Source organism: Corticium candelabrum, chromosome 2 (genome assembly GCF_963422355.1).
Source record: "Corticium candelabrum chromosome 2, ooCorCand1.1, whole genome shotgun sequence".
Taxonomy (NCBI): domain Eukaryota; kingdom Metazoa; phylum Porifera; class Homoscleromorpha; order Homosclerophorida; family Plakinidae; genus Corticium; species Corticium candelabrum.
The window spans coordinates 8,182,166-8,196,657 of record NC_085086.1 but is presented as its reverse complement, the minus strand read 5'-3'; the positions used below and the strand labels follow the sequence as shown (position 1 = coordinate 8,196,657).

The window sequence follows — 14,492 nt, the reverse complement described above, 5'->3', positions numbered from 1 at the left end:
GCGTGTCTTACGAAGTAGACGATTACTAGTTATCAGAGTCTCTAAGGGTGTGTATGCGGAAACTCTCTATTAAACACTCATTGATCCACCATTGTTTATTGCAATTGGCAGACGAAACATCAGAAATCCCACGTAATAACACGTTTACGCCTACACTTTTAAATCAACACGGAACGTTCTAATCATCCCTTTCCCTCGGTTCCAGACGCTTTCCCGTATGTACTTCTGCACGTGACAGGTACATAGGGTCATAGAAAGTGGAGAGAGCGAAAAAGCGACTGGGCGCACTTCTACTACAGGCGAACTTAAGGGCGGAAAAGATATTAAATATGAAACGCTCCACACCAATAGAAAATTCCCGCTCCGTCCGAGCGCTGGTTTTGATTAGTCTGTAACAAGAATTTTACCACTAAGTTTACTTTTACAAATCTAGACATACTAATTAACGTTGTTAGGCATAGAGTTAGGCTCGTATTACAAGATCTGCAGCGTTTCTTGCGATGAAGGTCTTCACGAGTGACCTAAAAATTGAAGCTACCCCTCTACTACATAGTCTAAGACTGATCCTCATAGATCCACTTTAGATGATTCAATAGCGAAAGCAGTAGCTGCTTGCTGTACTCAATTCTTGAATCTCTGAAGCCGTTGCAGCTCCTCTGCATACGTGATATGTCTAGGTTGATCCAGTCTCTCTCCACACTCGTCATTCACCGGATAGTTAATCCTTGGGGAATGACGAGGGCGGAGAGAGACTGGGTCGGGTCTATGATATTTCGTCTGTCCCGAGAAGACGACGGTCTCCCATGTTTTTCCAACTGGCTATGGCAAATCTATAATATTCCGCATGATGCCAAGTGTGTGCAACCCTCTAAGGGTCATTGGTAATGCAGACTGCTCTTTCCATCGAAGCTATTGCTTTCTCTCATGAAAGACTAAGTTACAAAATTTATCAGGACACAGTGTAACAGCTGCAATAATAATATACGCTAGCTTGTTTGAACACGAACAGAATCAACGCGGTGATGTCAACGTTGTGTTTGGCAGTCCAGAGATGATCCCATTAGAGAAACGCCCTTCAACAGAGTCGATTCCGTGATCACGTCGTTGCTGTTGTTGTAGACGAAGTTCACTGCGTCGTTCAGAGGTTAGCCGTTTCTTGACTGTTTTGATGCTATTCGAATGGAAGTGAATGATAAGTTACCTACCTCGTATTACGATTGTGCAACATAATGCAGTGAGACTAATGGTATAATTTGAATCTAATAGATTTCCCACCCCTAAACTCGTTTGCATTAACAGTGCACCTAGACGCTTTCCCGCTCGCCCATGGTAATTTGACCCCATATATATGTCACGTGCAGTAGCACATACGGGAAAGCGTCTGGAACCGAGGCTATGGCTAGGCGTTCGGTGCTGCTTCTTCTGACGTGCTTTCTACTCGTTTCAAGTAAGAGTTCACAAACTTTAATTTAATACATCACTAATACGGTCTAATCAAATAGCACTAGCACTAAGCGACACTACTAGTTGCATGCGCAAAGGTTACGACACTCTGAAATAGCGAGATGACAGTTGCCATGCTGAGCCGCCACATATAATTAGCAACGTTTCGTAAATACATTTCAGAGCGAAAAACTGATGTATTTGCTTTTGTCCTTTCATCACCATTCATTGTCGAGCGCTGATCAACAGATCAATCCTAGCGCAACCTCATGCACCAACATCCAGCCTCGACGTTTCTTCCAGACGGTTGACTATAAACTTTTCCTACAGGTTCTGGATTTTTGCAGCAGGAAGAAATCATCAATCTTGATGGCGAGACAACTGTTGTCACCGGATCCGGATCAGACAGTGTGGGTGACGAGATCAGGATACAATTAGGTATACTAGGATGGTTCGAGTCTGTAATCCCGTCTCTTAGTTAGCACCTGATGCTTGCTATCGACGTGTAGAACATGAAGACGACCGGAGAAGCTCGCGAATCAAGAGAGCAGTAGAATATCAAGTACCGGGAGTGACAGCCCGACAAGATGGCGAGTCGAGAATTGTGAGTTGGGGCCTCGCGTCAGGACAGCTGATCATCTCCAAGTACAACATCTACCGCACGTTCACAACTCTCGTACAATTTGATGTCACTCGTTTGGAACCGATTGCTACCGTGGCGACCGGACCGAATATGCAATGGAGAGACGACTGTCGGACGAGCGAAGCGTCGGTGCGCTATGCGGTGACCGCAGTTGACGTCACTAAAAGGGAGCATACAGAACACGTTGTTCCGTCACCGATTCTGCCGTTGGTGGGATCATTTGATAAGGTGGGAGACATTAAGTATCCGCTGCCTGATCACGTGCGGTGTTGTGTCGTTTGTCATGATATTGCGTTTGATTCGAGCTTGCAAGAGTTCCTGCTTGTCTATGATTGTGATGGTGACGGGGACGGCTATGGAGACGACGTGTTTGCTTTCAGACTTGATTCGTTTGGCAATAGTATTGGTTCTGTTCATCGCGTTAGTGCGACAGTATCAGGTTCGGTCTTTTTGTTGTGTACCCTGTGTACTGTACCTGACATATTTTGCTAAGCATACGCACACATGGGTTAGAATTTAAGTTTTACAAGCAAGCTGGATTACTCGCACCCACACAATGACACACGCGCTTGCACTCACGCACACAAACACGCACGCAGGTACAAAGTTACACACAGACACAGGTTGATTTTCGTTCTAGGCTCCTCTGCTCAACATTGTCCATCTGTAGTCTACAATCCTCATTTCAAAAACTACATGATTCTCTTTCACGTCAAAGCTACAACAGTGCACTCGAACAAGTTCGTCATCGTGACGCGAAGAGTCCCGTCCAGTTCATTTCACTACATCAAACGTCCCCTTCTATCGATAAGAGGAACAACACCAGGAGGAGTAGCCGCAGATCTCGTTAATACAACCATAATTTACAATCCAATAACGTACGGCTACGTCGTCGCATCGGAAATGAAGCTGCAAAATCGGATTGAAATCATATCAGCCTACCTAACCGATGAGGGTTATCTCAAGTCGGGGGGCCCCGTATTCTCATTTTCGGTTAACGTCCTTCAGCCCAGAGTCGTTTTTGACGAATTAACGAAGATGTTTGTGTACGTATCGCAACTGGACAAATCACATCCTCAACTCTCTACGAAGAACGCCCTTATTCAAAAATCTTTTCCTGCATCCGGGTATCCCAACAATCCTCCGCAAGCGGTTGCCTTTGGTGTGACGACCGTCGACGATTCGTCGATTAGTCTGCACTTCAACAATGCCACCAGGTGCGTTCGCGTGTGCTTCTCGCAAGTCAAGGACGACGCTCTGACGGAAACGACTTGCTCCAAGTTGTGCGCCGGCGGAGTCAATCGGTACAATGTGCGACCCTTAAATGTTTCATTCTGTTCCTGCAAAAGCAAAGCGATCAATCCGCATGTGATCGAGTATCCGGTCAACAGCGCAGTGTTTGGCATTTGGGAGGAAAAAGATTCTACTCGTCATCGACTGCATGGATACTTCGTCAGAACGGCTCATTTCCAGCAGAATCCTCCTGCCTCCGTTCAAGAGCACCCACGGGCTGTGTACAAAAGCAGTGACGGACAAGTGTGTGTTGTATGGCGATATCAGTCTTCTGCGGACACTTGCAGCAAACTTGGAATCCGATGCTTTGAATTGACGGCACACTGTAAAGACCCGTGTTGTTGTCAACAAAGGAACAGTCCACAATGTGGTAAGCAACACTGTTAGTCTAATTTCAACAATAATAGTAACTAGATACATTGCCCGTCCTTCGTACGAGCAAGATATTGTAGGGCTCTGACGGAAGGCGCAGTCTGACGGTGACATATTTTACGCGAAGGACGAGCCCTAAAGAGAGGACTCTGTGCAAAGTTTGGAATTTTTACGCAAATTTTATCTTTTGCGTGCCGAGTGTCCTTGCCGATTTCGTTTGCGAACGGACAAAAGCGTGGCCGCGAATCGCCAGCACACACACACACACACACACACACACACACACACACACACACACACACAAATACAAACGCAAACACACAATTCGAGCTTTTACATATACTAGATAACAACAATATTGCAATTATAATAATACGTATTTAAGTAAGCATTTTAGATTCGGTAGAGATCTGATGACCCGTTAAAAAGTTCGAGGACAAGAGGAGGTTTAATTGGCAAAAATTTTGACACAGCGGACACTTTCACTGCCTATATAACAATGGAATCGGCGTGCGAGCGTGATTTTGGGGCTGCGACACACCGTCTTGGAGATATGCATGATCACAAACACGCACAAACAAGACACAGACACGTGCAAGCACACGTAGTGATAAAAATTTAGGCTCGTAGCCTGGCTTCAAAAGTGGGCAGTGCGTAATACACCAAAATGGACGAGCAGGGACCAACTGCACAAACAGAGCGCATTTTGATAATCACGTGATAAGCACTGATTAGAGCACGTTATAAGCGCAAGTGAACAAATACAGTGTACTTGCTTCCTTCAGCCTAGCATCTGCATTCATGCCCGTTTCATATCCCGCGGGGAAACTTTATCAACGCCTCGCGAGTGTCTTCTAGCATTTTGATGTCAGCGAGGCTCCTAGCGTTAGCGCGAGTTGAAAAATGTTTCTAACGTGACCATCGTATGCGATCTGTTTTCAGACTATTTGCTGTTAATATCTAGCGTACTGATATCCAGCTTTGCCTGTAGTTCAAACCATCCTTCTCTCTTGATTACGCAACTACGCAATCAAGTTTGCGTGGGCGTAGCGCTAAATGACGGAGAGTACCTTCAAATAAGCGACATTTAATATTTACGACATTGAAACCATAGGCTTATTCGAATTAGTACCAATTCCTTTCCAATTACAATATTGTACGCCTTGACGAAGACTTTGTGTACGCATAACATAAACTGAGTACGCCTGAGCAACGTGTCTTGAGCTAGCCTCGCCCCAGACGCAGTGTGGATTGCAGCCCCGAATGGGCTTCCATCACCACTACGTCTGGTATGGTACCGCCCCTTGAGGTCAGTGTTAATCCTGTCCCTAGGGACATGATTAGTGTCAGTTAAAAGTGTACTTTGTCGGCGTAGTAGATTACAGGAAACGACTGTCGCGCGGAATCTTCGCTAATTAGCGTGCAGTACGTTGGCAGCAGTCCATTGCATTGCAGTAGAAGCACATGACGCATTGCAGCTTCAAATGAGAACTTGCGTATGCGTTCAAAGGCGCATGATGCACTGCAAGTGCCATTTCTGATCTGATATTTACCCGCTACGCTCTCTAACGTAGCTGCAGTCTCTTACTAACGCTTCACAGTGGCCTAAAATCGTATTATCGGCAAGTACAGAGGCTAGAACAACGTCAAAGTCCAATCGAAGGCTCAGTTCCTAGCTAATAACATTAGTATGAAACGCGCTGTGGAATTTGATTTACATCCTTACTCCGACCAGTAGGGCGTTACCATACCAGACGTAGTGGTGATGGCAGCGCATCCGGGGCTGCAATGCACACTGCGTTTGGGGCAAGGCTAGTCTTGAGCAAGGAGCTTTCGAACTGCTAACAGTACCTTCCCTCGTTCAAAATACTGGAGATTTTCTAGAGTATATATGGTACTCCAAAATGTTGAACATTAATTAAGTTAGAAGCAAAGAGCAAAACGGAAAACTGCTGTCTCTATGTTTTAACTGGCAGTGTGACACTTTGACTGCATCATCAAGGAAACAAAAGTGACCATGTGCTATTACGTCATAATAGATTACTGCTGTCGCAACCGCTAACGCTAGCTTTAAACAGCTAGCTTTAGCTGTATCTGCTCATACTCTTCGCGCGTTTCTCAAACTCTCGCGGTTAATAAACGAAAACTAGCTAAAGCGTTAGAGATACTTTACTGCTGTTGCCCCGTATAGAAGAACATAGCTAGTAGTCAACGCTGTTACATAGCAAAGCAACACGTTATGCACATTCCTCGATAAATGCAGGAAATATGTTGCTAGTGTACCAAAATAAAATTGACATTCCCAACATTGTTTTTTAAAAGGGGACGTTACACTATTATATGATACAGTCCATGTGATATCAGTTTTGTCTCTCATTCAACGGAGTTTCAGTTCCCAAGCATTTAGCATAGGCCAGACTTAAAAGAATTTGTGTCCTGTCACACCAAACACGTTTAGCATGCTGACTGCAATAGAGGCAATGCATAATCACTGCATATACTTACAGTAATAGTGTTCTCGAACCATACACATTATCTAGAAAATGAATGTGTATGGCTCTATTAAAAGAAGTGAAAGCAGCACATGAGCTCATCAATCCTCCATTTAACGCACGAAAGTCAAACCTGCACTCTCTGGAAACCTCTTAGTGCATAAAATAAGTTAAGTTGCAAACTTTTCTTTATAATGTTCGTAACTTTGCTCTATCTCAGTAACGGTGCATTGTGTTTATTATATTAAGATTTTGTTCTTATTCTTTGTCAAACTTATAGCCTAATCTAGATCGTTAATAACATATTAAAAAGCAAACTTTTCCTTCTGCAATACCTAAAAAATTTTATATTGTACGATATATGAGGCCAGTTTGGTAAATTGCTTACATTCAATTGCTTTTTTCAAGGTCGTATACGTACTATTCCTATACGATTGGCTGGTAGTGCATCGCCATATCAGGGAAGAGTCGAATTATTGCACAACGGAATTTGGGGGACAGTTTGTGATGACAATTTTGGCGATAAAGAGGCTGATGTTGCTTGCCATCATTTGGGTTACACGAAAGCTTTGCGCTACAAGCGAGCAGCAAACACGTATGGTCAAGGAGTAGGAGCGATACACATGGACGACTTGAATTGCACTGGAGCCGAGAGTAATCTTCAAGACTGCAAATTCAACGGATGGTCGATACATGACTGCCACCACGGTGAAGATGTAGGAGTCGTTTGCGATACACGCGTTGCATGCGGAGTAAAGAAGAGTCTAGAAACTGAAAAAGGTAAGTTATACTAACAAATATACCTCAAAAAGATATTTTTCAGTATAAAGAGACACATGAAAGATAATATTTTCTTAAGAAGGATAATTGTGACGTCATGTTCCTTGTTCAGTCATTGCACGCAAACAATCATTAAAAAGCATTGATTTGAAAAGCGTCTACTATCACTTGTTCTTGGACAGGTCAGTTTCCGGTGAGATTGGTCGATGGAGGCAAAGCAAACCAAGGCAGACTAGAAATATTTGTTAGAAATCGATGGGGAACAGTCTGTAAAGACCGTTTTAGCTCTTTCGAGGCACTCGTGGCATGCAGTCAACTAGGATATACTGGATACACTAGTTATTCGTCTCAATTTGGTCGCTCAATTGGCCCAATTTGGATGGATGACGTCAACTGCCAAGGCAATGGATCGAAAGTCTTGATCCGGTTTGCTGATTGCACTAAACAAAATTCCAGTTCTCCGTTTAAAGTTGGTCTTGACTGGGGAACAGATAAATGTAATCATAGCAAAGACGTTGGACTTATTTGCAATTCAACAGGTAAGTGTGCCATTGCACAAACATTCTACTTTTCACTCCTCCTAAAGCACGCTCTTCCAAAACAATAAAATTTTGTAAGCCTGACAATTTCTCTGTCTGTCTGTAGGTCTGTCTGCCTATCTATTTGTCTTTATGTCTTTCTGTATGTCTGTCTCTCTGTCTGACTGCAAGATTGTGTGTCTGTCTGTCCGTCTGTCTGTCTGTTTGTCTGTCTGTCTTTCTGTCTGTCTGTCGTGTCTGTGTGTGTGTGTGTGTGTGTGTGTGTGTGTGTGTGTGTGTGTGTGTGTGTGTGTGTGTCTGTGTGTGTCTGTGTCTGTGTGTGTGTGTCTGTGTCTGTGTGTGTGTGTGTGTGTGTGTGTGTGTGTGTCTGTCTGTCTGTCTGTCTGTCTGTCTGTCTGTCTGCCTGCCTGCCTGTCTGTCTGTCACTGTCTCGGTCTGTCTGTCTGTCTGTCTGACTGAATATCTGTCTGTCTGTCTATCTGTCTGTAAAATATATATATATATATATATATATATATATATATATATATATATATATATATATATATATATATTTGAACTATTATCTATGGTACATTTTGCAATGTAGGGTACTACATGTACTGTCCAAGTAATGCAGTGTGTTCCGCGCAATAATCCAATTGGAGCAACCAATTATTCAAGTCAGTCAACCAATTATCCCAGTCAGTCAACCAATTATCCGATTGGGACAACCAATTATCCGACTAGTGATTTCAATTGGAAGCAGCGTAGTTAGGGAAGCGCTGTTTCGTACCTAACAGATTACCGAATGAGTCAATAATTCAGTCATTTGCTAGGCATAGAAGTAATTCTTCTGTCGTTCTATAATGCTTGGTACTGATGTTGTCCCCGTTACACTTGCTACCATCAAACGCGGAGGAAAATCCATCAGCAGCGAAGTAAGATCTTTGCTTATAAACGCGCATCAGCGGGAACTATCATACCGAAAAATGACAGTCTTCTACGGCGTTAGAGAAGATACAGCGTATCGAATTTGCAGCCAACGCCAATATCCCAACAAACTACGAGAAGGACGGAGTGGCACAAAACTCAACCAGGAAGCTGTAGAATTTTTGTTGAGTTCAATCAAAGATCGCCAAGACCTGACTCTAGCAGAAATGCAAACCTTACTATTACAGCAGAAGTTTCTAGAGATATCAAAGTCAACCATCGCTAGAAAGTTGGAAAGCCAGCTTATCACCTTAAAAAGGATGAAACCGGTTTCAGAGAGAAGAATTTCTCTAGAAAATAAAGATGCAAGAAAAAGGCACGCAGAATGGTTGGAAAGGGAGTATGATCAAGGAGCAAGATTCTGCTACGCGACTGAATGTGGGTATGTCATGTACACAGATAGAACACAAGGTAGGTCTGTGAGAGGTCTTCTGCCAAAAGAGTAGCTGACAATCAACGAACGCCCAATATTACATTAATGTGTGCCATTTGCCCTGGCCTAGAAGTCATACATAGTACAACAATTTGTAACTGGAGCTAGACAAGATCACTTTGACGAATTTGTAAGATCACTCTTTGAATGTAACTTTGGTGAACCAATGGTACCTGGCTTTGGCCGGAGTCGATACATAGTCTTTGACAATGCCCCATGCCAACGCGGTGTGGAAGCAAGAGTTAGTGAAGATATGCAAAAACTGCAAAATTGTTTGTCTTCCTCCCTACAGCTGCATCTTTATTGCAATCGAGAACTGCTTTCAGTGTCTAAAGGCTCATATAATGAGAAAATTGAGCGAAGACGGTTCTCTTGTTGCAGTGGAGGGTCAGACTCTTGTCCCATCAAGACGGAAACTTCTGCTACGTTTGAGTCCTGACGCAATCAAAGAAGTAACAGGGCTTCAACTCTAAACGCTTTCTATCATGTACTTACTGTCAAAGCTGCACACGCAGCAAGATTAGAAGATATGTAGAACCTCCTTAGTATGTACTACGTACTGTTGTCTGTTTGCTTTTTGTCTGTGCATGTTCTTGTCTGTATAGGTACTGTATGTAGTCTTGTTTGTGAGGGACTTGTACCTAGTAGCTAGTGGTACCAAATGAAACGTATACACATGTTAATCGCTAAAGTAAATGTTATGTCTGCAGTATTTCAGTAGAACAATCACATGATAGTCATGATGTCACTGAAAGATTGAGCTAGGTGAGCAGAACAGAAGTATATAATTAGACTACAGTAGATGTCTTCCTCTACAAATGCTCGTACGCTGTAGACATGCAGTGAGACGTACTCTTGCAAGATTTTACGTCCATGGTTGCAGCCTCCATGCATCACTGAACAGCAAAAACATAAGACATCAAATTTTCTAGGCTAACATCAGGCGTTGCACGTACACGAGTCGCTTGTGTGTGGTCTTCAGCTCGTAGTTACATGTGTAGAGCTTATATCGTCATGAATAGTGGCGTTTTGGCTTCAGCATCGTGTAAAAAATGCTAGGAGATCTCCATTCATGCGGAAGACCTCAGAGTATTCTCCAGCTCGCTAGGCGATGCTTCAGAACCGGATGAACGCGGAACGCGACAAGTGTCACTGTCGGTGGTGCAGCAGTTCCACCTCTCAAGTCAATGAGGTTGTTGCAAAAAGATCTGCTAGGAAAGACGGCAGAGCAGAGCTGTTCAGTTGCGGATACAGCCGGATCGATCGAGACATAGAGTTTGCCACGGTGCTACAACAATCTGTCTGCGTATGAGAGAGTTTTGACTGTGACTCAAAGCACTGAACAAAAAGCGACGCAACGTGAGAGTCTAATTCGCGAAATACAGTTGGCAGAACGAATCGGATAATCGGTTGCCTCAAGCGGATAATTGGTTCGCTGAGTCAGATATTTGGTTGGCACAACCGGATAATTGATTGACTGAATCGTATAATTGCGCGGGAAATACTGTATTAGTGTTCATCAACTAAACTAAGCTAAAATTGAAACTCGTGTAAAAATAAGAACTACACTTAAAACTACAGTGTACAAGCAAAGCCTGCATTATCAGCTGATGGCTATCTGTCTGTCTATCTGTCTGTCTGTCTGTCTGTCTGTATGTATGTACGTATATATGTATGTATGTATGTATGTCTGTTTGTTTGTCTGTCAGTACATATATTTCTTTTACAAGACATTATTACAGTCTACTCTAAATATTAGCAAGTTCTAAGACAAGTAGGACCCAAGAGGTCCGTAAGTACAACTAAGAGTAAAAACCTTAACAATAAGCTAACAGAGTTACAAATGGCACCAACTGAGTCGCCACTATAACAGACTCTGCTCATCTTCTGCAGTAACGCTCTTGCATTGCACTGCTTCATCGTCATTGAGAATGGCGTCCTCCAGTAGCTTTTAAACTCGTCCTGTCTTCACTCAGTTGTCCATGTCTGTCTGTCTGTCTGTCTGTCTGTCTGTCAGTTTGTCTATCTGTCTTTCTGTCTGTCTGTCTTTCTGTCTGTCTGTCTCTCTGTCTGTCTGTCTGTCTCCCTGTCTGTCTCTCTCTCTCTCTCTCTGTTTGTCTGTCTTCCTGTCTGTTTGTCTTTCAGTCTTTCTGTCTGTCTGTCTGTCTGACTATATGTCTATCTGTCTGCGTGTCTGTCTGTCTGTCCGTTTTTCAATTATTATTGGTAGAGTAAGATTTCAAATTTAACAACGTTTCTCTCATTCTGACTGACTGTCTGTCTGTTTTATTGAAACACATAATCTACTCACTTCTCTAGCCCTAAAAGTAAGAAGACTACTGGGTTTAACTTTAAGTGACGATGATTGTCATTTAGTGAAAATTGCTCTGTGTATCTGTCCGTCCGTCTGTCTCTTCCTCTGCTGTTCTGTCTGTCTGTTTGTTTGTTTGTCTGTTTGTCTGTCTGTGTGTCTGTTTGCCATGTTGTCCAATTCGTGCATTTAATTAATTATATTACCAGTCTTTCTAAGTCCCAATTTGCAACACATATAGGTCCTAAAACATGACATATAGTGTATTTCAATTGACTCAATTTGCTACGTTTGAAAAAGCCTGAACTCGGCATTTAAGAAACACAGTTTATATATAATACGCAGAGCACTCTTACGTGCATATGTAAAGGCACGTCAGGTACTCATGACTGTTTCTGCAATAGAACATGTTGATCCCAAATCGAATGCACTTATGGCGACGATAGTTAATTAAGCAGTTTACTGCTTATGGTTTTCACCCGTTTTGCATTCCTTGTCATAGTTTTGTTGTTTCTATTCATAGCCAAGACTCACCCCGTTCGCTTGGTTAACGGAAGAACTGCTCACAGCGGCAGAGTGGAGATATTTATCAACGGACTATGGGGTTCAGTTTGTGACGATTGGTGGAGTCGGAAGGATGCGAATGTCGTTTGCCGTCAATTGGGGTACACCAGTGCTTCGGCTTACCGGAAAGCTGCACGGTTCGGGCAGAGCAAACACTACCATATTTGGATGGCACGTGTTGCGTGTCGAGGCACCGAGAAGAGGCTGCAGGATTGCCCTTTCCCTGGTTGGGGAGTTCATAATTGCAAGCACGACCAAGACGCTGGAGTCGAATGCCATCCGACGAGTAAGTGTTTTCTATTCCAAATTTGATATTATTATGTTACCAATGTTTACAAAACAAGAACACAACACTACAAGTACCCTGAAATGTTTACTAATTAATGTATACATTCTTTTTATTTCATAATTACTAATTTTACCACATTCGTGCCATTATGAAATGCAAGCAAATTAATATACATATGACATTCACAGACTCATTGCGCAAATGAACAACTCCATCTTTCTGCAATCTACTAATTAAGTCATTAGGAGATAGTTATGTAAACAAAGCGTGTCTATATAACGTAAATCTTCATGCAATGCCATTGTCGTCAACACAATACAGAAAGTAAACAAATTAGGATATACACAATTAAGTTTCTGAATAACATCACTTATACAATAATTTTTTGTATTACTAGATAACTCATTAGCATACGAGAAAGTTTTCAGGCTTGCAAACGGATACAGCTCCTCTGAAGGTCGCGTAGAGATAAAAATTGATGGATCATGGAGTACAATTTGTGACGACAATTGGGGCATAGAAAGCGCAAACGCAATTTGCAATCACCTTGGTTACAGTGAAGCTGTTGAATCATTTTCATACTCTTACTTTGGAGAAGGAAAAGGACGCATTCACATACTTGACAACAGTTGCTTACATTCTGGCAACTTCACATCCGGGTCTTGTTCCTTGACGTCACAAGTAAAAAGAGATTGCTCACACGCCAACGATGTGGGAATAATATGTTTTCGTAAGCATTGAAAACAGATTTGTGAATACTTTTGTGGTAAATAACATAAGTTTGTGTGTCAGCTCATGATAACGATATGCAGCAATTTATAGATTTTACCCGAGAGTACAACAAAGTTTATTCTTCCTCAGAAGAACGTAATAGAAGAGCGGCCATCTTTCATAAAAACTTGAAGAAGATCAAAAGTCTAAACTTTGCTGACAGATTTGCACCTCACGGAATCAACAAGTTTTTTGACTTATCAGAAGATGAATTTGCAAATACTTACTTGATGCCTAGCGCTGTAACCGAAGACGTAAGAAAGTCAGCACATGAAAGAGGAGAAAGACGCAAAGGATCCTACTCCAATCCAATCGACTGGACCGGTCCGATCCCTAAATGTTTCGATTGGAGACAACGGTCTCCTCAAATCGTTTCCAAAGTCAAAGATCAAGGAAAATGTGGCTCGTCCTGGGCATTTGCTGCTGTCGCTCAAATAGAAAGTGCTTATGCTCTGCAAGCTCGCAAACCGCTCATCGAGCTCTCGACGCAACAGGTTGTGTCATGTGATCAAAAATCGGACGGTTGTAATGGAGGTATGCCACACAAGGCAATGGGCTACGTCTTAGATGCACGTGGCATACAGACAGAGATTCGCTATCCTTACCTTTCAGGAACTGCTAGTCAAACGAGGAGCTGCTCTTTCAACCGCACTCGAATTCATGCAAGTATTACAGGGTTTTTTCACATCACGATATCCACTCAACCTACTGCAGATGACGAATATGACATGATGGTCTATCTCTATCGCAAAGGACCAATAACGGCGTGCCTAAACGCCGGAAACCTTCAATTCTACTCGAAAACAGTACTGAGTTACTGTGGGAGCAACTACAGTCGCATCACACATTGTGTTGTACTCACAGGATTTGGAGTCACTGAATCCGGAGTTCCCTATTGGATCGCGAGAAATTCGTGGGGTGACAATTGGGGTGATGAAGGATATTTTCTTATCGAACGCAACGTCAACATGTGCGGCATAGCCGAATGGGCGTTCGCAGCGTTTGTACAGAAGTGAACCAGAATGCCATCGGGGCATGGATTTTGTTTGCTCAAATTATATGTTTGTGTTTGTATGTCCATTAATTTTCCTTCAATGTAATTGCCAGCGTCACGTCACTATATGTTTCCGTAGTTCAAATAGAAACTATGAGCAAATGTGATGTTCCATTTTCTCTTTTGTCAATCTGAATTTTCTCCAATCTAATTATGTAACGAAATGATAGAACATATACATTCTATACTATAATACGCCAACCCACTCTTCCGTCTTTCTGGATAGATGGATGTCTGTAACGCGCCGATCGACACGACACCGGTCTCGGATCGTTGCGAAACGCGCCGGCCAGGGCGATTTTGGGGGGGCTGAGTTAGGGTGAGCGTGGGTGTGGGCAGGTCGGCGTTCCGCGCAACAACTAAACCCACCAAAGCAACGTTTAGAACGCATCGCTTACTTATATAACATACTTTGTATATATACTGTATATACAGTATATTATACTGTATATTATACAGTATATTTACAGTATATTATACAGTATATTATACAGTATACATATAGTATATTTTACAGTATATTGTACAGTATATTT

General features: G+C 42.6%; 1 protein-coding gene across 1 annotated transcript; it reads left to right on the top strand.

Moving 5' to 3' along the window:
* The first annotated feature begins 1,387 nt into the window (after nt 1-1,387).
* LOC134198555 (uncharacterized) lies at nt 1,388-14,090 on the top strand. Its single transcript, XM_062667968.1, has 9 exons — nt 1,388-1,447; nt 1,774-1,881; nt 1,953-2,525; nt 2,727-3,749; nt 6,652-7,023; nt 7,206-7,562; nt 11,802-12,128; nt 12,529-12,861; nt 12,924-14,090. Exons 1-9 carry the CDS (start codon nt 1,396-1,398, stop codon nt 13,916-13,918), a joined length of 4,140 nt encoding a protein of 1,379 aa, XP_062523952.1. The 5' UTR covers nt 1,388-1,395; the 3' UTR covers nt 13,919-14,090.
* Nucleotides 14,091-14,492: the final 402 nt, after the last annotated feature.

What these genes read in the sequence shown, in the direction of transcription:
- LOC134198555 (XM_062667968.1), top strand. Translation starts at nt 1,396, where the DNA reads ATGGCTAGGCGTTCGGTGCTGCTTCTTCTGACGTGCTTTCTACTCGTT. An exon ending in GAGTCTAGAAACTGAAAAAG is followed by an intron (nt 7,024 to 7,205) that starts GTAAGTTATACT and finishes GTTCTTGGACAG; the next exon opens with GTCAGTTTCCGGTGAGATTG. An exon ending in ACTTATTTGCAATTCAACAG is followed by an intron (nt 7,563 to 11,801) that starts GTAAGTGTGCCA and finishes TTCTATTCATAG; the next exon opens with CCAAGACTCACCCCGTTCGC.